The sequence below is a fragment of the Polyergus mexicanus genome, unplaced genomic scaffold (genome assembly GCF_030449975.1).
Source record: "Polyergus mexicanus isolate NDT 795.1 unplaced genomic scaffold, iyPolMexi1.0 SCAF_16, whole genome shotgun sequence".
Lineage (NCBI taxonomy): Eukaryota > Metazoa > Arthropoda > Insecta > Hymenoptera > Formicidae > Polyergus > Polyergus mexicanus.
The window spans coordinates 549,054-575,435 of NW_027223336.1; the positions used below are offsets into that span (position 1 = coordinate 549,054).

At 34.1% G+C, this 26,382-nt stretch overlaps 1 protein-coding gene across 3 annotated transcripts in view; it reads right to left on the reverse strand.

Annotated features, from left to right (window-relative positions):
• Positions 1 to 26,382, reverse strand: part of Cad87a (cadherin 87A) — a 177,372-nt gene that overhangs the window by 136,920 nt on the left and 14,070 nt on the right. For all 3 annotated transcript variants that reach the window (XR_011447977.1, XM_070309093.1, XM_070309094.1), the window contains exon 3: positions 7,215 to 7,256. Coding sequence is in view for 2 of the 3 variants with exons in the window: in XM_070309093.1 (XP_070165194.1) it covers positions 7,215 to 7,256 (42 nt within the window). In the remaining variant the exon portion in view is untranslated. The remainder of the gene's footprint in view (positions 1 to 7,214; positions 7,257 to 26,382) is intronic.

The following is a 26,382-nucleotide window of genomic DNA, read 5'->3' on the forward strand; positions in this document are numbered from 1 at the left end:
AAAGATTGAAATAAAATGTGCGTGCCGCAAATTAGATTTATAAATTTAAAATACATGGTGAAAAAATTATTTCCGTCGTATCTTTTAACGATAAAAAACCGGCTTTAAAAATTCGTCAAAAAAATTTGCATGAAAAAATCGTTGCGGAATCATTGCGAGCAACGAGCCACTTTTCGTACCTCGTGACAATAGAATGAATAAAAAATACATGCTCATTCGTGCATATTTTTGTAGCGTTTATTGCGAATAAGCGAATACCTTTCGTACCGCATGAAACATCGCTGAAAAGGTAATAATTCTACGTGGCTGGTACCTGCGACACATGTTTCACACGACAAGGGTGACAAGATGCCGCTTCCTTTTTTATAGCGAAGCATAAAAGATATCGCGGAAAATGCGTGTTTCATAAGATACGGGCAATCACCGGGAAAGAGATGAAAATCCTGAAAACCTGAATGATACTCTGCCAGAGCCCAGACAATATCTTCCGGTATCTCCGCCTTACGGGGCGTCGAACGTAAAGCAGAAATTTATCTTTAGTACATAACAGTCGCTTTTCAGCAGCATATATACATATATACATACATACATACATACATACATACATACATATATATATTATACATACATGCATATCGATGATGTCAAAAGCGAAGAAATGTTCCGAAATTTTCATGATAAACTACGCTTTCTTATTAAAACATATGCAGTCAAAAATGCATAAAAAAGGACTTAAATTGATCTAAGATCCTCTAAAACATTTTGCGTATTAAAATAATTCAATCGTGATTACATGAATAGTTCAATGCGAATCTGACAACAGCTTGTATTTATGTTTCTCGTGTATGTATTACAAAGCCGTTCTCTAGATACAATTGTTGATGATATCAATGCAAAATCCGAAATTTCAATGCTGACAATATTACGTCAATATTACATCCTTGAATTATTATAAGGACCACTATACAACCGACATACTATTGTTACCCGCTATATCGCCACCGGCGACCATAAATAAAAGCTCTATCCCCCTCGTTCCAACCGCTCTCGATTATTATCCGCGGAAAATCCAATCGATTACACCCAGGAGGCCCTATTATATCGATATTGTTACCGCCGAAGCTCAAACATTATTATTAGTTGAGAGACATCGTAATAATTAAAATTGGGACTCATGTTATGCCAATCTCACGTACGACGATAATCGATAATTAAAATTTACATGTACTGTTTAAAGATTATTCTATGTTATTAGCCACATTTTTTTAAATTTTGGATAGGGGAGATGAAAAAAAAAAATCAATTGTATCAATGAAAAAGATTTGACGATTACGAAAATTAATTAATTAATTTTATTTAATTAATTTTCATTTTTTAATACGCAAATTCGCAATTTATATTGCGATTAAATATGGATAAAGACACTGTCATGCTGTGTAAAACACGCGCGCGCGATACATTTTTGTTAAGTGAATACTAAAAATCGAATAAAAAAGAATTGCAAATAAAACTCGATAAATAAATAATAAAAGAGAGACGTGCGCCGTTAGCACTAATCAGATTTCTATACGTCAATCCATATTTTGATTTTCGGATTTTCAATTCATTGGGTAAATGTACCGAGAATGTGTGTGCCGGCGTGATTGCGAAAGGATGGCAGTGTATTTTTCACGTCATGGCGACGGATGAACATGATCGATGACCAGATTTGCATCCTTTGTGCGAATCGCACCAGTGTAAACTAACGATGGAATCAAACGCTCTAGTCTCTAGTCAAACCATGATTATTTTTCTATGTAAAATTACAGGCACAAGAAGAGAATGAAATATTTTTAGCGAGTAAAAAAAGAGAGGTAACAAATTATCTATATATTTTAATTAGAAAATAATTTTTATAATTGTTTCCCTCTTAGATTTTTACAGCGACTACATGTAATGTAAATTAATAAAAAGAATTCACAATCTTTCGTAGAAAATATTTTTCTTATTTAAACTTTTTATACTTTGATGAATACAGTTACATGCTATTATACTTTACTATAAAAACATATAATAATGAAAGAATGATGCAGATTTATATTTAATTTTTAATAACATTTTTTTAAAGGAAAGTCAATCTCAATTTTACATTTTCTACGAAAGCACTGTCTGCACTGTCCGCAAAATTAAAACGAATGAAGCAACTAAACAAGAAAGTTTCATATTAGCCAAAGACAGTCGGAGAATGTTTCTTACAGTGGTTACAACTCTCGTTTAAGAACGACCGAATAATAAGTATAATATACAGCGCGTAACAGTCTTCCAAGGAGAATTTAATTACTCCCATTGGTTTTAAATGTACAAACGTACACTGAGATTCATCAAAGAATATTTCCATTATATTAAAATTTCTCTTTGAACATTTCTTTCTTAATTATGTTCTGTCGCAGGAGACTTGATATAAATATAAAAGATTGAATATATTATTACTGTACGTATATGTATATAGAATTTTTCTATTATAATAGATCTTTGCTGAAACGTTTGATTAATTTTTTAATTAAATTTATGAAAAATTAGATAATCGTCATCTCTTTCTGGGATAAATTAGAAAATAATTCTTGTATATGGTAAAGAAAATTTTGTCTAAAAGTACATTTGTATTTCCAAAATTACGTTAAAATTTTTATTTTACGAGAACGATTAAACACGCAAAATATTATCGTTATCGTTAGACTTGCGGAATAAAACAAACTTCAATCGATTTTAATGGAAAAGTCAATAATGGCTAGGGGAAAAAAAGAGACGACGAAATCGAGGACGGAAACTGTCGCAGAGAACTATACTTCAACAGCGATTCCTGTCATTTCCGAACGCGCACCGACTCCTCGAGTGCGGAGCTCTCTCTTTAGGCAAGGTAGCAGATGTTCTCTACGACATGCTCTCGCACCGGAGAACTTCCCTCCTCGGAGGGAAATGCGCTTAACTAGCCGTCACCGCCCGATGCTGCTCGCCGTTTCGGCCTCCCCCGACCAAGCAACCAGCCAGCCAACCAACCCATCCACAGCTTTGCCGCCTCCAGCAGACTCTAAACAAATCTTCTACCGCCGAGAGAACAAACCTTCCGCCTTTCCGACTAAGACTTGCGAACCATTCCCGCGACTAAGCCGCGCTTTTCTTTTAACAGCCGTCGTTGCAGGGAGAGGAATGAGACTGCGTAACTCTTTCGCTTTTTAGTATATTATCATTTATAATGGTGAACATAATTTTATTTATTTGTGTGTAACATTGAAATTATATAGCAATACGAAACAAGTTAGGGAAACGTCATCAATGGGTGCGATATACGGTATTAATACGGTTATACATATAAGTTTAATAAATTAATCAGTTTATCAATTCCATCCCAAATATTTTAGCTCATAGATGTATTCTAAATTAAGTCAAGCAGAATTATGTTGAAACCCAGAGCTAAACAGAGCCCTTGAAGAATGAAAGCGTGAGATATTAACGTGAAAGGAATTCTCTGGCACGTAGATAACGTAATCGTATCTCTCACAGTGAAAGGTATTATCTTTATAACTTTACATAAGAGTAACTAGAGAATACTCTAGGCTTTTTACGAAAGATATATTAGAATTGTTTCGTATCTCCTTCTATAAGGACCTCCATGTGCATCGCGTCGTAGTTTCAAACGGAGTCTCATTGCTTCTTTAATTAAGATTATTAAGATAGTTCAATTCGCGAGCGAAAGTAATTCTATCGTCGCTCTCGAGAATTGCCGTAAAATCAATTGTATTGTTAGCTAAATAGAATCGCTGCTAGAATTGCGAGAAACGCGGAGCTATTCTAGCGAAATATATTGCTAAAATAGTTTGATATCTGAGGATAGTACCATTCGAAAATACATCAATACTTATTTGAATAATAATTTGAGTAAATAATGATGTAATATTGAGTAACGATGCGATATTATCGAAAATAATCTCTGAAAATGTTATATTATGTAGAGGGAGATATATATATATAATAAATTATTATGTAAAAACAAATGTGTGTATTCAAATAAAAATTGTTCTTTCTCCCCCTCCCTACTTAATATTAAAATAATAATAAAATAAATCCATAAAATTTTATAATATGTACATTCATTATATAATCAGATTAATTTTTTAATCAGAAAAAAAGTAAGAGAATGTATTTATATTTGCTATTAATTTAAGGTAAACCAATGTAAGCCAATCGAAGGTTCCTGATCGAGAAAATGATTTTTGAAAATTTTATTAATATGATCTGTGCATAATGAAAAAATTTCGAATGCGATTCTTGCGAGAGAAGCTAAGATTGCGCGAAGAAATTTACAAAACGCGCACGGCGATTTCTTACGAGCAGCCTGCGAAGCGTACGCGAATGGAACCAGCTTGCGGGGACGAAATGCTTTCGCACGTGTTACATCTGTTAGTTCCGATTTGCGATGCCGACTTGCGTCGCGTGACGAGAATTTCGCCAGGAGCAAGGAAATGCGCTTTCAACTAACTGTCACCGCCCGATGTTATGAGCCACTCCTGCCACTCCGAGCCATACCTGCCCCTCGTAGTTCGCGAACAAATGTCCACCTCATAGCCGACCTTTTCGCAAACTTACAATATTAGTTGAATCCTCGAATAACTGCCGCGATCTGCAAGACATAATTATCATATTTCTGTACGTAGCTCTGCTTCCAAAAGCGGTTTACGGTTATTTAATTATACACATACATATACTTGGCGCATACTCTTCGACAAATTAATTAATTATAATTTTATAATTAATCAATTATTTCTTTATGGAGTCTTTAGCGTAATTATTAATTAACCATAAAAATTCAGCAAGATAAAAGATTTAAAAATCGTAAGGTACAATGTTGCAATTTGCCCGATGCTAAATATTATAATTGTGATCTTCATAATAATTTTATGATTAAAAAATTATAAACCCCCTAAAATATTTATTTACTTGGCTTTCTCAGTTTTCTCATTTTCTATTATTTGAGAATCTAAATTCGGGACAAAGGAAGATTTATTCGTTAAATCGGAAACGTCTGGACGACTATTAATTTCCCGTAATCGTGTAAAGGAGACAAGTGATGCGCCAACTCCCGGGCAAAAATGATTTACAGCTCGCGTCATTAGGCGCGGAAAACACGCTCCAAACTGTCAGTCGCACCCTAGTGCCACACATTCATCCCCTGCATTCTCTGACCCTACTAAACAAATGCGTTCTCTCCCTTCCTGAGAGCTTAATCAAGTTTGCTCCTAACTAAAAGTTACGAGCGCGCACACCTCGAACGTTTAGAATCGAGAACTGCTTTCACATGGACCTATTGCAACTCTTCTCTTCGCGAAAATGCTTTTCATACATTTTATACGTTTAGCTAGAGAACACATACAGATCTCTATGGCAAGATAACCCGAATGTGTGTGTTTGCAATTTCTTTTAAACTCTTTCTCCGTAAATCTATTCGAATTCACATAAAATTTTAGTCGAAATTCCCAATTCCTTCTTCTTTCTTCTCGAAAAATATTTAGTTTTATAAATACTCTGCAATTAATAAAATAATATAAAAAAGATAATTTTAATATTTTTCAATTATACTTTAATTAATATAATTTATAATAAATATATTTGTGTAAATGGGGAAGGATAATTTTATTTTTTTTTTTCTATGAAGTAATATTTCGCGTTTTAAAAGTGGAATAAATTAAGACACACATTAATTAAACACAATCTCTGCTCAAAAGAGATATATTGGAAACATTATCATCCTATATATGTAGTTCGGGCAACTATATCAGTAAAGCTTTTAAAGAGCATGGATATTCTTTTTACGCGATATTCTTTTTAAATAAAACCCCTTTCGCAACTAGTAAAGTTTCAATTCTCCTGATAGAATTTTTTCGTTCAATTCCTTCGTCCATAAATTGAAACATTACTTCGCAAGTGTTTGCCTGATTACAAAGTAGTGTAATGTGTGTAAGGTTCGTTCTTTAAATCGATATAAACTGCAAACTTGGCTGGCAACAAAAATAATTAAATCCTCGCCAGAAATCAATAAAGGGAGAAAGAGAGACAGAATTGCGAATAATAAATATATTATATATATACATATATAATATAAATACTTGAGTTTTTTCGAATTATATTGTAGTATGTCGAGAAATATTTATAGAATGTTATATAAAGAGCAATTTAAATTATTTATAAGATACTGAAATTACGATGGATAATAAATATTTCTAACAAATCCGGTAGAAATTATTTATGTGGATGGATAGACTTTTAAGTCGCGTGGTCGGATTTTAGTTGACTTTAGTTTGTTACGACGACAAGGCCTTTCTAGATATCGCAGCCTTTAATCCACAAATGTGTTGTAATTAAAGCGAGGTTGGGTTAAAGTCCTTATAATAGGCTGGGCGTGCGGAGCCACTCCAATTTCGGTTGCTAGGGAACTAATCTTCCGAACACTTGGTAGATTCCGCGCATTTCGATTTGCCGAGTAGAAATTACTTGGATCTAACGAATGTCCATAAAACTCTGCGATAAAATGCACCAAATTACGATGAATTAAGAATATGGAGATTATCGCGGAGATTATGAATACTATCGGTGCAAGATAGATTTTAAGACTCTGAACCAATCATATTAATCATGTTTAAAATATTTTCGCGACAAAGATATGTAATTTTTTTTATTTACATTTTATTTACATTAATATAACATAGATTTTTGTCTTGATTTCAGCTAGAAAAAAAATTAGATTTAGCTATTTTTAAATATTTTTAATAAAAATTGGATCTATGAAAATTAATAAAATTTTACAAATGTTTGACAATTTACTACAAATTTGAATAATAAAATAAATGCAAGAATATGTAAATGAGAGTGTGTATGTTAACGATAAAAATATAAAAAGTTTGATAAAAATTATTGCACGCATACACATCTATTTTGAGATCTCATAAAATACGTAAAAATAGGCTTTCTACGATTGCGATGATTAAAATAGCATTAAACTCTAGCTCTGTATTTTTATTTCTCAGTATTTTAAAGAGAACGTGGAATGTGTCAGACGCGCCCGGCTTAATTCTATCATTTTAGGTATTATCACCTGGTCTTTGAAAGTACTTGGGATTTTCGTGGCAGTTTAATTGACATTACGTATAGCGTAAGAATTTTCAATAGTTCGTTTCACTTACCCCATCGGTTGTCTGAGACATCCACGATTTCCACATTCCTCGCTGAAAAAAAAAAAAAAAGTTTTCTTCGTTATTAAAAAATTTCATAGCTTTGCATTATCCTATCTATATGTTACGAATACATTATGAAAAATTGATGCTTGGATCAGTTTGTGAATCCGCATATCTACGTATCATTCTTTTCCCTGCTGTCGGATTTACTGTGATATGTATCTGAAGGAATCATCGGGGAAAATAAGGGAGATCGAAGGAAAGTACATCGCGGGACGGCCTCTTTCTATCGCAGCTCGCACGTGCCTCGAAAGAGGGAAAAAAAAAGAAAAAAAAACAAAACAAGAAACGCACCACACGACGAATCGGAGTGCCCCGCGTTGAATTTCCCTCGAGAAAATCACCTTATCCCCCAACCTCGATTCTTGTTCCCGCAGACAGAAATGAAATATCTATTTGCATACGCGAGCCTCGGTCTCTCGCGGCGCTCTCTGAACTCCCAGCAAGGTAAATAACGATCTGAAATTCTCGCGGCGGCACCTTCGATGACGGCGGCGGTTGCAAATCGCCGAGAGAACCGCTTTTCTTCGATAAATGAGTTATTCACCATTTAGTATTCATCGAACAGCAGCCCAGAGTGAAAAAAGCAATACGCATTTGCCGTTTTGCAACTTTGACGACAAGGGGGAAATTATTTTGCGGATCCTTCATACGAAAATATACACAATGAAGATATATTAAAAACGCGCAGGCACAGAAAAATAAAAAATTACAAAAAAAATTTCAAGCTGAAAGCTTGACAAGCTTGACATTAAGAAAGCTGTGTGTCAGAGATTAAGATAAGATCATTTCTCTGGTTTCTTATTAAATTATTCAGCAACAGACTTGTCTCTTTCTAAATTTCTATCTCGCTTCCCATTATCTACGAGATAAGCGCGAAACATAATGGAACTCGATTATATATAATTTTTTTTTTTTTTTTTTTTCCCCTTCAGCTTCTTCATGTTACATCGGGACGTAATCCGATAATGTATAATCTCGCAGCGCCGTTGTATGCACTACGGGCTACGCAGCACAAAGAGATCAAAGCGCAAGCGGGTACTTATGACGCTTTTATATCGAGGCTGCTATCTCGGAGTTAAGGAAAGAAATTAAACGCAAACACGAATGGTACAACGAATCGGCAAACTAAATGTCGAAATGTATTGACTTACATGTATGCAAAGTATTGTAAAGAGACGTATATCAGTTACAGAACTATGCTGTCGAGACAATTTCGAACGAATCTTCTGCCGCAAGAATGTCATATAAGAAAATTCATATATCTCATATATTCGCTTGCGTAAAACATTTTAATTTTTATTTTATAGATTTGAAGCTTGTATTTTCCTTAATAAAAAAAACTTTGCAGTATATTTTTGATCTATTATATATAACATCGGACATTACAATATATTTGTTTTAAATAATTATGTTGTGTATATATAGATCCATTTTTTTTTTTAAATAAAAATTCAATATAAATATTTTTACATATATACATATTTTTTTTTTTCGGCAACACGCGCGATAAGCATAATATTTTCGATGATATGAAATAGAGGAAAAAACGATGGAGAGAAAGTCACATATAATGCATCATGATATAATTTGTTTTGCGCACGGATTAATACATAAACTCGTATTATGCGCAATGAATACAGATGATACAAAGTCAGAATAGATCAGAATATTGTTGCGTGTCAAACGCTATAGAAATTCGGTCCGCTCTATTGCGCCGGAATCTATTGTGATACGTTTTGCTTCGATTGCAATTCGGCAACTTCATTAATTAAACAATAGCACGTTCAGCATGGCGTCTTAACGAGAAATAGCGACGACTGTCACAGTTCCTCGATCGACGTCAATAACAGTCTCTTAACTTGGAAATAATAGTGATCGATAAGTCATATGTGTAACGTGTTTAAAGGGAATCAATTTTTGCAATTAAACAATAGATTAGCAATGCTATGCGAAGTAATATTTAAGCCTCAATTTCAACAATGGTATAACTATTGCTCTTCTCATATGTCAGCCCCATGAATTATGCCACTACAAATAGGCCAAGTGCTTCTAAATTAGAGATAAGAATGTGTTGATTTCTAATAGTAATTTAAATTCTACAAAAAGAACGAGCATTAAAAAGAAAAAAAAAATTATTTCAATTATAAAAATTCAATTTATACAATATAATACGAATGTTCATAAATTTGACAATCCATGAATAAATAGAAAGTATAAAAAATAATGCGTTTTAAATTGATACGTTTTGTTAAACAAAAATGACTTTATACAGCAACATTAATCTTTCCCCAGTTCATCATACTGTTAGTATCGTGAAAGATAATATCGCAAGATGAATATATTGCGGAAATACATTGAAGTAGAGTGCAGCAAGTAAAGTGCCGCGCGTGTCTGTATAAGTGCGCTCGTGCTAGTTAAAGGGTTGACTAACGTGATCCAGCGCGTTAGTTATGATAAATGACCAGACAGTCGTGGCGAAACTTTGGCTTATAAATCTATCTTACTGTCAACCTTGCACGGCCTACGACCGCTGACCGTTCCCGAAGACAATGAATCGTATAATCTAACGTATTCGCCAAAATTTCTCCAATTCGAAATTGCGGTGGGAATCGCATTATAAAGCCGCGATTTAAACTTTTGTGTGCTTAATATACATATACGAATTTGGCACATCAAATTTAACTGATGTAAATTGATTATTGATCTGTTAGTTATTCCGGTGTCCATCAAAGGTGTAAAAACAGATAAAAAAAAAACAAAGAATTTTGAATTCTAATCGAAGGGTGCTACCAAATTAGAATTTGCCATGCAACTACTCAAAATTATTTATCGCGATATAAATAGATATATCGATCTGAAACATAATTTAAAAAACATAGAAAAAAAACCCTCATATTTATTGTACCAAAAGTTTATTTATAGATATACATTTTTGCGATTTCAGAGAAACGAATGTAGAAGAAAAATATGAGTCTCGCAAAGACGAAAAAACTCACGCACGCTAGTCTCCGGGCGTACTTTCGATTAATCTTTCCCGCAAGAAATTTTTTCCTCGACGTCGCAAATGGAGCTGTCAGTCGCGACGATGAAGCAACGACGAACAGTTTTATAGTGAAAGTTTCTTCGACAGGCAAAAGAAGAAGGGAACAAACCGATGTAACATGACGGTTCGAGATCTCGAACGAAGCAATCTCGAGAGTTACACGTACCCTTCACGCACATGCTAACGCATGTCTGACACGTGTAAGGTTCCAAAATAGCTTCCAACTCCTTATTATACCGAAAACACTGACACCTCTTCCGAAAAATGAAAGAGTTTTAAAAAATTGAAAACAGAGAAAAAGACGTTTTATGTTATGTTTCCTCCTCGCCCGAGTTTAAACATTTCATGGAAAAAAAAAGAAAAACGATTTATATATTTACATTCTTCTTTCTAAAAGATTAAACTATAAGCCACCATTTCTTGCATCAATCTGATGCTTTATTCGAGAAATATAAGTAAATTTTTAATTCCAGAAAAATCTAGATTTTTATAATTCTTTATAATTCCAACGTTATAATTCCTAACAGTTCAATATCTTTATCATGAAAAATCCCTTTCTAATAAAAGCATGAAACCTCGAACTCGAATATATCGAAACGTTGAAGCCTCTTTTCCGCGATGCTGATTGATTGTTTCGCTTGTGCGCTGCGACTTGCTTCATTCACGTTATTTGCAACTATCGAATCATGGGAATTTTGACAGTTTGACAATTTGTGAAAGAAAAAGTTAAAGTTAGCAAAAAAAAAGTTAAAAAAATTGGAAAACGTCCATAAATAAAAGCGCGCGCGCAGCGCGCGCCTGTGCTGTTCCAGTATTTGTAAAAATGTAAAAAATAACCGTGATTTCAAAGGTTTGCGCTAACTTTCTAAGGAAGTATTTTTCGACTCATGGTTATCGGAAACTTTTTGTTCGGTATTAAATTATCTTTTAAATGAGATCAAAATGATTGTAGTGCGCCCCATAGATTTAGAAATAACCAATTTCAAATATACCGAAAAGTGTTTTTTCGGCTTTTGACGGTTACTCCGAAACCTGTGGAAGAAACTACATGAACTTTGATCTCATTTGAAAGATAATTTAATTCTCTACAACTTTTGTTTCGGTACTTTTTGCTAAAAGACGCATACTTTCCCTGATACTTGTAAAAATGTAAATGCGCCTGTGTTGTTCTAGTTATATAAAAGAAAGAGAAAAAGAGAGGGAGGGAGAGAGAGAGAGAGAGAGAGACGCAAAGAATAGCTAATATTGCAGAATATTCTGTGCAACTAAAATATAAAACTTCAGAGGATCAATGGTCGCAGCCACTTTGTTGGCAAGCCACGAATATGTCTGATTTAGAAGTTGAGTGCCAATGATCCGCTACGACAGTCACTAACTCACATTTCATGTCGATGAAGTAACCGCGTTTTGGAAGGAAAACACTGGCGAAAGAGCAATAATCCCGCGAAGCAAAAGTTGAGCGCGCGTCTCGTTTCGATTAGAGATCTCTGCATCTCGTGGTTTCGGAAGAAACGTTCAACTCGCAGAGCGGTAAAAAAAAGACCATGGAATATAAAACTTTCCGACGCGAAGAAGTCGGAAAGAATAAGCATTGTAATAAGTGCCCGGCGCCGCGATGTCTGGAGCAGATCCAAAAGAAGATCTCACTACAAATATTTTCGTAAACGTTCAGAGAACGGATCGTGTAGACGCGGAAGAACCTAATTAAAAAGCGCATCTCTAATAAGCAAATACTGAAGAGAATAGTTGTCTGAGCTCTCTCCGCTATGTGATAATGCTTTAGAAAACAATTTATTTTACGATTAGAGACTCACAGATAAATGAAATTAACTGCCTTTTACATTAGAGAAGAAACAATGAATCTTATCTCTATTTCTAAACTCTGTATAATCTCTTTCCTTAATTGGATCAATTATTTGAGAGACAAGGTAAATCATTTTATTCTTCTCAGTTACAATTATTTTCTTTGACAAATAGTCAAAAGAAGTATTTTTATATTTCTTCGAACGTTCTTTTTAATACCAGTTTATCATATTTTTCCAAAATTAAAAAATTTTCTTGATTTGTACTGAATTTCAAAAATAACTAATAGAGTTTCTTAAAATCTCTTTAGATGTAAAAAAAAAAAAAAAAAAAATTTATATACTACATATCTTTCTATATATTATTTAATGCTTAAATCTTTTTTAAAAAAATGCGTTAAATCGTTGAAAAATGTTATGTAAAATGTTTCATTATAATGCTGAATGAAAATTATTTTCTACGAAATACATTGTACACACAAACTACTTTTAGTTATTTTTTTATAGCGTGCTTTGCAAGCGAGGATTAAGCGTACGGCAACGAAAATTAATTTTCTTCTTGCATTTACCTTATATATTATTTACTCCCGGTTACATGTTAACAAAAAGAGACACTATACTAAGCGGGTATCGTGTTTAAGAAGATTTAATTGCATTGCGCATTTTATATTCCAAAAAGGATTTGTTGAGTGCGTATAAAATCGTATCTTTTTGAGACATCAGAGCATAAAGAATCAATATACAATTTTATTAATACACATGTATTAAGTTGCCAAATTATATTATTTAAACGAAATATATTTAAAATATAGAAATGTATATATATATACTTCAAAATTGTTTAAAAAAGCTTCCTAATAATAACTGATTCTTCAAGCGTACAAATGTTAAAAGAAATTCCTTCGTTGTTTATGCTAGGAATGTCGACCGACCGGGGACTTTCTATAAAATGAACGGGGAGCCCGTCGTTGTTCGTTGAAAGTTCCGACTTAATTAACATCGAAATTCGTTACAATTCCCGTGCAGATCGGATGCCGCTGTGGCTTACGTAACTGCACCTGCTTAAGCACGCGCGACGTAATCCTCAACGCTGAGAGTTAATTAGTTCATAATTCTCCACAACAATGCCGTTACTTGTGCGAATAGACAATCAACAGCGTCGCGTAACACAGCCGATAACAACGTGTTATTAGACAATATGTTATCGTACAATTATATTGATATTCTGTCGTTATATCTATAGTGATAAAAAAAAAAATTAGATATCTAAAGTATCAAGAAGTAAAACATGTACAATAATTATATTTGATCTCTCATGTGTCCCTTAATTTTCGATACTTATTTCCCTTTTTTATTTCGGAAAAGTAGATATTATTACGATGCGTGATATACAGACAAGAAGAGCGCATTTAATTAAAATCGCGCTTTAATCGACTGTAAATGCCTCAGCTTCGGCACGTGCTTTAGCGAACTGTTTGTTATCCGGCACCTCTCCAAGATTTATGCTCCGAATTATGTTCCGAAGCTCTATCGAAGCGGGAATTCTTTTAGACCGAGCGAATAACATCAAAAGTTTACGAAATTTGCGAGCGAAAAGCGTAGATAAGGCTCCGGAGATACCTATTTAACCTCCATCTCCTTTGTGCTCCTTTCTCCATCGCTCTCTGTTCGATCGTATCTAATTTCCCCTTCTTAAGGGAAGGACGATCCTATTAGCTAAAGCTGATCATTAATGGAATTCGATTGGCTTAAAAAAGTAATCAAAGCGAAAGCAAGCGGCTTTGTAAATACTCGACTAACGATTTAAATCGCAGCGATTACTCAGGAATACTAACGAACATGAAGAAAATACGAAGTTGTGAACAATTTAAAATCTCATTACAATCTTATTTATGTTTTTATATTTAATAAATATCATATATTATATTATTATATATAATTATATACTTTATATCACAATACATGCGCTGCGCTATCTTTTTCTTTCTTAAAACAAATTCTTTCTCTGATCGAAAAAGCAAATATGCATTAAAATATTTACGCATATATTTTCCACTAGGCGAATCAAATAAATCAACGAGATTCCAAACTCGATCGTTGCAAATGCGTGGAAATATTTAAATGATTACTCGAAGTGTTGCAGTCTCGCATTTTGATAAAATGTTTCAACCAATTTGAATAATACACTGAATTCTCTCCATCGTTGGTCGGCGATTCGAAATTTTAATCTCACCCGGCGGTGCGACTGCCGAGTAAGATTAACTCTGTTTTTCACTTTCACCGAATTAAAATCCATTTTCATAAGCGTTTGCGCGCGGCCACGCGGTGCGACGCTTTAACTCAACGCAAAACAACGGGACCGTAACTTTTGATTAAGACGAGGAATTAAAGTCCCTCCGCCGGTAAGAGAGGGGAAAAAAAAACAAGAAACGGACGCGAAAGAAAGGAGAAAAGAGGAAAAGCGAGAAAATTTATGCGCATTTATGTGAGAACAGCACCGTTTCCGGTGGTTGCGCGCGCAAAAAAGGGCGACGGAAAAAAAGGAGGATCGTGTGTAAAGAGAAATGCAATTCTAATCGTCTCTTCTTTCTCACGATGCGATGGTCGCCGGTTTTTGAAGAACAAAGGAGAAACGGTGCTTTCCTCTTCTCTCAAACTGGCGAAAGGAGACTTCACGATCAATCGATGAATACTTTGCAAAAACGCGTCTTTCGTCGCGATGTAACGGAGAGATTAAAAGGAGAAAAAAACTGCTGAACAAAATTATATACATCTATATATAATATCTATTAAAATCAAAGGTAAAACCTGGTAAAATATTTCCAGTCTTTACTACCCTCAATGATTTATTTCTTCGAATGTTGGTGAAAAATTAATGTTATTATGTTACTATTGGTTGGGTCAGATTAATAATGTATACATTTATATGTCAGTCTTTGATATATAGTAAAGATCCCTATTTTTTTCAATCTGCATTTTATAAAACGTCAAAATATTGCAAGGATAAAATTTGAAAAATTCAATGCCTCTCGAAATAATATATACCTAGTTTTTAAAGTAATTTCCATTTTTTCAAATTAAAATCAAAACGATGCCTCAAATTTATACACCAAAACGCCCTCAGTGATTTACTCCTCGAATTAATACGGTCTTTGATGCTCTAATATAGTCCAGTTAAAGCGTCGTCGTCTCCATATAGCTTTTCTTGTCGGTAATTGCTATTTAAAGCTTAATTATCATTTAATTCAAAGACTTAAAAGATCATTTAAATACTCACGTCAGTTATCTTGGATTGTAATTTCAGAGACCAAGAAAATGTAACAGAAACTTCATTTTGCTAAAATTAAAAGTTGAAAATGAAATAGTAAATAAACAGCAATTAATAATATAATAAAGCAATAAAAATATATAAAATATATAATTAAATTTTTTCTTAAAACAAATTGTCTCAATATGTGAAACATTACTTTATTATATTATTTTAAAAAGGAATTTTGTATAGAAACTTTCTTATTTAATATAACAATAATTAACAAACTAAAATAAAATATACTATTATCAAAAATATTTGTCAGATCTTGATTCATGATCTAGATGCGATACTCTTGTATAACTTTATATGTAATATTTAATATTTTTATTTGTCTGAAATAAATTGTATCAATCAAAGAACAGATCGTGCTCCATTTCTCGTGTTTTAAGCGGACAAATCGCACAAGAATCGCGATGCGGTCCGATTTAATTGCGAAATGCGAGACGATTCACATCTTGCAATCGCACAGTCGTACATAAAGCAGCGCTTTTTGTCCGAATAATGGACGGTATCGCGGATGTATCTTACAAGATGAAGACGACTTAACGGATTTCACTCTACCTTTACCCCCCTTACGTAGCGGAAGCGATTACATCCGCCGGATTACCGTAACACGCGACTATACGTTCCTCAGAATATCTTTTGGCGAATTTGTCTTTTAGGGTAAGTGCCTCGGTCTTAAACTCGAGATTCCGTGGGGTTACCTATGTACTCGCGTCGGGGGTTGCGGGCACGAGTCCTACCACGAGCAAATCCGCCAGGTTCAAATTTCATTAAGCCGTAATCCTCCAAGATCTCTCGCTCTTCGACTGTACACGGTAATTTAGCAGATTAAGCGATGCGCCGTACGTCCACGAGATAACGCGTACGAAAAGCAGCGCCGCTCCTCCCCCTTTCCACGATGTTAACCCCTTTTTCGCCGGAAGATAGAAGGAAGAACTTTCAAGACGCAAGCTTTACGCGAAGCTTCACTCTAGAATTCCTTACGACATTGTTTAAACTTTAGTCGCGATCTGTCTATCAAAGAAAAATTTTTTTAAAATTTTACTATATAGAAAATATGACCAAGTATTTTCTTTTTACGCGTTCGCTGAGAGAATACCAATTATATAAATCTCCAATTTGTGATCTTAAAATCTCTGGAAAAAAAAAAACTCTTCATCCCAATTTTAATGCGATTATTTTGATTAATTAAAATCGACATTTTATCAACAAATCTAGGCAAAATTCACACCAATACATATAATTTCCAAATTATAAGCAATGGCAAATTAAGATTGCAATTTATAAGTATACTTTTTTACAAGTATACTTTACACGTGTGCGTGTGTGCGTGCGCGCATGCGTGTAATTAGATCAGAGAAGAAAATTTTATCATTTACTAAAATTCAAATAGACTTGATTCTTTTGTTGAATATTTCATTTCAAACTATATTGTTTGTTAGAATGAAGATGGAATCGTGCATTAACTGCGATCAGCATTTTTGACATTTACTCTGCAGCGGGATCCGGATAATCTACTTTCGTTCATACAATTAGTTTGCCTGACAAAAAGCAAACATTCTCCTTTATCATTAATTATCCGCTTGCCAATCTCATCGACCACTGCGATCAAACAATTGATTCAACGTGATCAAACAAGGCAACCAAGTTATTCGGCGTATTGAAATCATCCTAAATATTAATTTGTATTATTCCCTGTAAAAGCGATAAAATATTTTTCAATCATTTATATTAGACGTGACGGCAAATGAATTATGTGGTGTTTGTATTTTGCAAAATTAGATATTTCACATATGATGCTGATAACTATAAAATTGTCTTAAATGATTGAAAATGGAAATTTATAATTTTATTTTTCGTCTAAAATAACTTTATTCCTTTGATAAGCGAATAAACACGTATAATCATAATTCTTTTTATTTTTATCATTATTTATTATTTAAATAAAACTTTACTGTTTTAACGGTGTGCAAATATTCATTTGCCACGATGAGAAATAAATTTTGTATTTGCCACAAAGATATGCAAACATCTACAGTTTTTTAATCTACGTTACGAGAGTAATTATAAAATAGCTGATATTCGACGACGATATATGACTCGACTCGATATTGATATTTCGGACATATACCGATTCTTCTTTTTCCGAACGTCCTAAGTCAAGCCACACACGTGTACTATACTTATACTGACAAGATTGAAATATCTTATCATTGTCATACAGCGATATATAAAACTTGACATTTAAATTCATACATCTCCATTATGCAATCAAATGGACCAATAGAGCCTTTGATAAACCATTTAAGGTTGTAGGATCGTGTCTCTGATCAAGCATAGTCCATTCCGATCGAAATACGGATCACGTAGGTCCATTGACGACAAATCTGGTGCCTTGTATCGAGGCGCATTTGCCGCTGTTATACACGGTGCATAAATACGGAGCGTACCTACCTGCTTGATTACTCCTTTGATCCTCTCCGCCGCGTTCCTCTCATTAAATTACGCTACGTTAAGATCCTGGCCGTATCCTGGCGAGTAAATTTATCGTCGCGAAATGCATTTCCGCATCGAACAAAGCCTGTGGCTTAAATTTTATTATGGCGATTACGCGGGACGGACTATAATGCACCGTGAATAAAGCCGACGTCACACCGTGCATAGAGCAGCGATATCTTTCCTGTATGTAAAGCACTCGTATGGATATATCCTCCCTCTATATCGATATATCAATAATTTTGGATTTATTTCCTTCCAAGTATTTCGAATACAGATATATTTGTGAGATAATTTCGATTATAAACCAATTATAATGTTTTTTTTTTTTAGATTTCTCTCTCAATTGGACTTTAAATTTTAAGAATTTTTATATTTTAATTGTCAAAAAAAAAAGAGAGAGATGAGAGAGGGAGGGAGAGAGAGAGAGAGAGAGAGAGAGAGAGAGAGAGAGAGAGAGAGAGAGAGAAAGCGCAATGATTTAATATTGAATATTCAAAAGTTGCAACAGATGTCGACCACTCTCGAAATTTTCTCCAAGGAAAAAAAATCTATCTAAATTAATTAAAGCATCGTACAGTTTCAGCATGAACATTTTATACAATATTTAATTAATTAGTTAACTATATGATACACTTCATTATAGAACTTTGCAAACTTTGTTAAACTATAATTCTATCACAGTGCTACGTAACTATCTGCATCGAGTGAATCAAACCCGAGGCAGTTCTCGTAATGTCTGTCGGGCATGCCTGTCCTTCGTTATTTAGTTCCGAGAGAATTTAGTGGACCAAGTGATATTACCAACTCCAGGATTATTTAGAAGCCCGCGACCGCAAGTTCTCACAAATTCTGGCGCGCAAGGTGGCGAACGCAATACACTGCACATTCGCATGCTACCGTACTACAGATGGCATATTTACGAAAATATGTTTCACAGAGAAATCGACATATTCGCCGGATATGACATCTCTCAATACCTCGTACTGTTTCCCGATGTATATCCGTCGTGCGACTGATTAATATTTCTTTCCCTTTTTCTCTTTCTCGTTAATTCACGGTGTGAATTAATGCGTATTAGTATCAGCTCCGCAAAATAATAATCTTCGTCTAAAAATCTAGCGCACTGCGATTTTTTACGCGAGCGATATTATGTATCGAAAAAAAAATGTGCGTGTCGTGAAATTCCAGGGTACTTTCAACACACACGGATACAGAGATCGGACGCGGCAATATATTTCTGCGGCTCTGCCATTCACCCGTGAATGGCATCACAGTTATTGCCTTGCGCAACGTCTCTCTTATTATTATCTGATATTTCGTTTTCATGGCAAAAAAATAGAAGGAACAGATATACCTAAAGATTTAATTAAAAATTAATATCAGATTCTTCTCGCAAAATATATAATCCTCGCATTATAAGTATTGCAAAATGTGATGCACTGTGCAATTTAAATTGAATATTTAAAAATTAGTACTCGGAAATAGAAGAAAGGTTTTTTTTCATTCACGTTCGTTGAAAAATATTACGACATTGTTCAGACGAATATCTTATTTATAAACTAGTACTTTATGGAGAGCGAACATCCTTTTGAAGAAATTCTATTTCAGAGAAGATATTTATAATTATTCCACGAGAAATGTCAGAAGTGTTTAAGATTTGTTGTTCGATTCGTCAAAGAAAATCGCCCAAGCGTTGCTCAAGTTTTGCGCAAACCTTTCGAAACTCTCTCGTACTAACAAGACGCGATTCGTTCGTCGAGAGAACATTCGAGCAAAAATACGTGCGCACGATGTTATTCCATCTCTACTTACAATTTTACAGTGCTTCGTGCAAAATGAATGCGAAACACGTGTTATCGCAGCACCTGAACAAACTACGGTTAAAGGAGACGAGGAGATGGAAATCGTTGATAGTAAATTTCCTCGGGATGGTGTCTCGTGAACTAGAAATCCATATCTATTCATCCGTCAGACGATATATCGTAGATCGTAGACGGTATCAGTCGTGATTTCTTCGCGCTTCCCCTCCCCACGCGAAACCCTCCCTCATGCAATTCGGGAAAAATCAATGACGATAGGGATGAATAGAATGCATGACAGAGCACGGGATATCGTTGCAGTTCCGATAAAGCGCGCCGCCAGCCGGAAAATATCTCATAACAGGCAAAATCGTGCTCTCCTTCGAATATTCACATGCGATTCGAAGCAGTAAGATAGAAAAAGGGCCCAAAATTCATCTCTCCTTATTTTATCGTCCGTCAGATTTTGAATTTGCATCGTTCGTTATCGTAAAAACTTATTCCGAATCTATCGAAAAATCTCAATAAATTATGAACGGGAATTCCGACACCATTCGCCAATCCGCCAATGCAGAGCAACAAGTGTTAGTGCCACGTGATGTTAGTACCAAAAGATGAAATGTATATAGAGTAGAGTACGAATCATTCTTCCTTGCGATCATTTCGTTGTCGAAGGATAGCAGATCCGCGGCATAAAGTTGTTCGAAACGAAAGTTCTCGAACACGCTCGAAGAAATTCCGAAATATAACGGATTGTATATGTTGTACATGTTATACAGGCATGCCTGCTTCCGAAGTAGACATAGAGATACGCGAACCGTCAATCTTCCTCGCGCGTTCACCCAGTTCCTCTCTCCGAGAGACTTTTGTCGCGACCCGAAGTAGAGGATCGGAAACATATTCAAGTGAATGTTTTATTCGTCCCCTTTCATTTATACGGGATATACAACCTCGCACGCGCAGTATCGCCGAGTAATGCATCGCCCATCGAAAGTTCAACGAACCGCACTATTGTTTACCGACGTCGCGTCGATAAACAATTTCGGTAACTTTGCGCAAAACTCGAGTGCGTTATCGGGTGTGTGTACCTTTTTTATCGCAATGCAAACGAAGCGCGCGGATAGTTCGTTAGAGGTTTTCCAAAAACAACCCGATTGTACTTCGAGAGATAAGCGCCGGTCCATCTATTCTCACTTGACGGTGCACTTGGCGTCAAGTGCAAATATTTTTTATAATATACAGTTACATAGCGACTTTTCTACGCGTTGAATATATATATAAATGGAAATGTTTCAAATCAAAATAGATACAACGCTAAATATAATATACAGTGTGTTTGTTTAGAATCTCTTTCAATATATATTAAATAATATTTAGTAACCAATTTAGTAACAGAATTTTGTTTCAGAGGAAATTTTAACAACAAAATTTTATGATAACGTTCCATTCAGAATCAAAAGTATTACGTATGATGTTTCTCATTTTAAATTTCAAATTAATGTTTACTAAATATCAGTTTAAGAAATATACGAGCAAATATTTCATTTCAATTTAAAAATCAGTTTTCTTCTATAATTGTGAGATCCGTTATGCTTGTACGCTGTGTGCGCACGTTATATATAATATATTAATATTTTTTCACATATGCAATATCCATTATTAAAAGCTAAAGAAACTAAATATGTCGTTCTATCACGCAATATCACGAACTTGTTTAACTCAATTCTTTAATTGCGCCCTTTTGCACAAAAGGTAAAGAATATCTGCTTGTAAATATTAACCAATAAATTTGACGCCTTTCAAATGCATGGGTTTTTTTTATCAAGTATCATTAAAGTGAACGATCTTAATCGTATAAATGCATCGCGCAAAATCAAGTTGAAATTTTACTAAAACTTTCGCGAGCTTTATTCGCGCAAACGAGTAAAAGGATTATTAATGTGAATATAGAGAATTAAAGCTTTTCCTGTCCTCGAAAGTTTCTCAACACGTGCCTCGTTAAACTTCCGGTAACATTGTACATTCTCGCAATTTCTCGTTGCAGTTTTAAATGGCACCGGCATCCCCTGGTTACTCCCTTTTCAACATTTTTCCGATATACGTAGATGTGATCCGTGTATAGATAACAACGAATCTATTCGGATTTCATTTTTTTCTGTACAGCAAAATGTCAAATCGTGAGAAAGATGACGCGATGGATAAAATCTTGCGGTAGAGTAAGGAGAGATTGTCAAAATGCGAAAGGGCAAAATTCAAAAACGTGACACATCGGAGTCTCGCAGTTTTTCATTTACTCATATGCAATAGCAAATTCATCGATATACGTAAACACTCCTGTGTTTGCTCCTAATGCAGGACAAACCCCATCTGTTTGCTTCTTTAACAGAAAAGATCTTTCCGAGCTTGCATATTTGTAAAACATAATGTATAATTATTAACATATTAAAGATGTTTTAGAATTTTTGAATAATAAAATAATATTTAGAGTTATGCGCAGTATTGTAATGCCAAAATTGTATACATTATATATTTGATATTAAATAAAGAAGCAGCGAAAAAATATTAATAATCCACGTGTTACGAACCGTTTATATATATTTAAAAAAAAAAAAAAAATCTTTTTGTGAAAAATATCCAATAAAAATAGTTTATTGAATATTTTTCACAAAATTAATATTTTTCGCGATTGTATTTTTTTCCCTCTTTTATGTTCACGGAAAGCTTACAAATATAATATAATTGGTAAATAATATTGATAATATAAAAATAATCGACAAAATTTATACTCCGATTTATGTAAGCATAAAAAAAATTATTTTCATGTATAATTTAATGTTGAAAAATATAAAGCGAATTCAAAATATTCATGCAATGTATACATGTCGCAAAAATATCAATAATTTAATAACTTCCTGAGATAATTAATAAAAAAATTGTTGTATAGAGACAAAAGCAAATGTTTTATTTAAATAAAAATATTTTATTTCGTATCAACGATAACAAAGCTAATATAAGACTTTAGACGCTAGTACACGTGTTATAAAATACTTTCAGTACATTTGTTTAGAGATAATGAATAAAAAAATTGCACGTTTAATGTATTTTTTTATTTTTATTTATATCTCATAATCAAAATGCATTATTTGCGAATATAGTACAAAACTCCAGATATTTTGAAAAACAGCAACTAGGTACCAAGTTTCATAATAATGCGTGATAATGCAAAATTTTGACAAAATTTCTATCGATCAAATAAAAATATAAACGTATCTACTCTATTTACGGCAATATAAACTTTTTTGCGAAAAATTGCGACTAATTATCTTCAAAAAAAAGTTACTCAGCTCTTCGGTTAATAGCTACTACGATATTTAATCGACAGTACATTGCATGTTATCATTAATAAAGCATCACTGTTTTAGACGGTGCCGTAAATTACACTTTACCGAGCCTTGAAGGCTTCAGTAATTGCTCGATCCTACAACATGACGTCATGCATATATCTGACGACATATGAAATTTGCTTCTTTATTCGATAAAATCTTGCGATACATCATAACTCTGTAATATCACAGAAAATATATCTATCGTCGCAACTTTCTACAATTCGCATCGTCTGTCGACTCATGCAAACGTTGCTCTCACACTGGCGCATTCGCGACTCGATAGAGGTGTACATAATCTCCTATATAAAGCGTCTCATCAGGGCTTGTAATTTTGCAAGTTAAACGAAAAAAATTGTATCGCATTTATCGTTAAATTCACGTAGGAAGTATCATGGTAAAGTAGCTTGTCGTAGTAATGTATAATGAATGAAATAATATCACAGGAAAAATATGTCGCCGCAAAAATGTAGCATACAACAATTTTTCAGATAGCTAACAGGTTCTCGTCAATGTAATAATTATAACAATATATAAGATAAATTTATTTCCAAGACAGAGAGAGAGAGAGAAAGAGAAAGAGAGAGAAAAGAAGCATACACAATTAAAACAAGTAATATCGTCTCCGATTCGATAAAAGAAAAAAGTGCGCGTGCAAGAGAAATATCAGATAATTTTTGTCTGAAAAAATTCTTTATAATATTGCTTGAAACATAATATGAAGGAAGCAGATGACTAAATATCAGATCTAATCATTATTGATGCAATCGTCGTCGCAAGTCGCAGATTACGGCGTACAGAATATGTGTGTGTGCAACGTCATCGTAGGATTTAAAATATTAACCGGTACGCGAATCGGGCGATATCGAGGCTTGTCAGAACACAAAAGAGAGCGTCGCGTGTCTCTCATCGTATCGCATCGCAAACGTCGCGCAAATGAGACACACTGGTCCTCTCCTTCATCGGGAGAACAGGCGAAACTGGTGGGTTATCGGCGTTGAAAATGGTCGACGCGACGCAACGAGCATTCTCGCCTTTCTGCGCGGCAATTTTGTGAGCTCCGTTTTCAGCGATCGCGTGTAAGCGTAACGCGCGAGATAACGCGAGTACCATAGGGTCGGAAATGTTATTCCCTCGACTTTCATTATGCAACTCGATATAGAAATTCCCATGACGATGAATAACCGTACTCGACAAAAACAAAAAATGAGATCGAAAATTCATACGGGCGCGCCATTTTCCTCCCGAGCATTACGATCGAGATGAATCGAGTAAGAGATTTTATTTGACAAGTATAAAAATGTAAGAATCTACGATCCATATATTTCTATATCGCGCTATTCCATGCCAAATGTGCGATTCATGTAAAGTAAATAAAATTGTAAATTAAACGACATGTACCCGCTAAACGCAGAGTATGCTAATGGGTTTATGTAAATACAATCGGAATGCGTGCGATAGATATGGTAGAATATTTGCGAATTAATAGTGTCTTGCATTTAAAAGAACTAATACGAGCAACAAAAAAAAAGATAATAACGTTTTATTCGAATTTTATTTTATATTTTTATAAATATCTTGTGTTCATCTTTCACTAATTCAGTTTTGTTTACGCGTGAAAAAATCCATACGTACACACATAACTTTTAATTTTCATCAACTGAAATGTCATTTCACTAAAAGAATATAAATTATAATTTCTGATAAATTTATAATAGTGTATACTGAAAAAAATACATAATAAAAAGATTTAAAATATTTCGTTGTCAACAAAATAATAGAGAGGAAATTGTTTATACATTGAGACGTATTAATAAATACTCAAATATCTTTCAACCATAAATATGTCCTCTTTTGAAGAAAAATCCCAATGACGCAACATTCAATGTAAAAAAAGTATTGTTAAAAGTCGTGCTATGTAAAACGCAAAAATAAGTTATTAATTATTAATTACTAATATCTTAATTGCATTAATTTTTTATCATATAACTTTTTTTACGTATCATATGGTAAGTGAAGAAAAGTGATCAAATGAGCGATCACTCGAGGGGAACCCGAGTGTATCCGAAACAATACTCTTCTTACGGAATCGAGAGAACTGGCTGCTCCCTACTTTATCAAAGAAATTTCATGGACCGAACAATCCTACACCGAAGTATGAATAGAAGCGAAATCTCCCGTATTGCGTAATAAACGGAATTCATGAGTGGAGGCGGAGCACACTCTTAACAGAGGCGTGCTTAAAAAGCGAGAGTCGATCTTAATGAGAGACGAGTTACGTGTCTATCCCAGGCATAATACGATATCTCCGCGCTCTATGATGCAAAGAACACGGCGAAAATAGCATTCACACTCTTGTATCCTACATTTGCTCATTACATCACATCGCACTGTGAAAAATTACGATAAATCTGGTACGGTATAATTTAACTTCGCCGCGCCCTCTAAGATATCGCACGATTCGCATCGACTATATGCATAATAACAATGTAACATGTACGTACAAACCGTTGCAAGATTGTATAATGGGAAAAATGTGTTTCGAGTATAGTATACGAAGGGACCAGAAAAGAGATGATAGATATAATCGTCAAGTTTTATCGCGACGAACACGATATAAATTTCATTAAATGCGCGAAAATGGAAACGCTTATTTGATAAGAGTAATTGATATGCGCGCGTTCTAGCGAAAATAAATCCGAATACCGTTTTGTTCGATATTTTCAGTTAGATGATTCGAATTCCACTGATAACGGCCAAATGTTATATATATATATCAAATGTATTACGTCTCTCGAAAAGAGCGAAACCGGAATCAGCGTTACACACATCATGTTACGCGCACGCGGTTGGTTATGAAATAGCCGAACTGTTAATCTATTGATAAAATTATCGAATATAACGTCAGCGTATGCTAAACTGTTACATTTTATATATGCAAAATACATGTACATTATTTTCAGTCGAAATTAAACATTCGTGAGTTTTTATTCCATCGCATCGTATCAATTTATACCGTTGTACTTTCATACAGAGATATGATAGTATAATTAACGGAATAATCAATTCGTGAATATAGAATTCCAACGTAAGGATAAAAAAAAAAAAAAATCCATAATTCATTAGTTTAAAAGTTCAAGGCTTTCATATTCGCGAAATACTTGGCGAGCCGCGGATTTAAATATATAATATCTACACAAAGGTCTTCTTCTCGACAATACACTATAACATAAAATACGCGCTGTAACTGAATAAAAGAAATCGAAATAAAT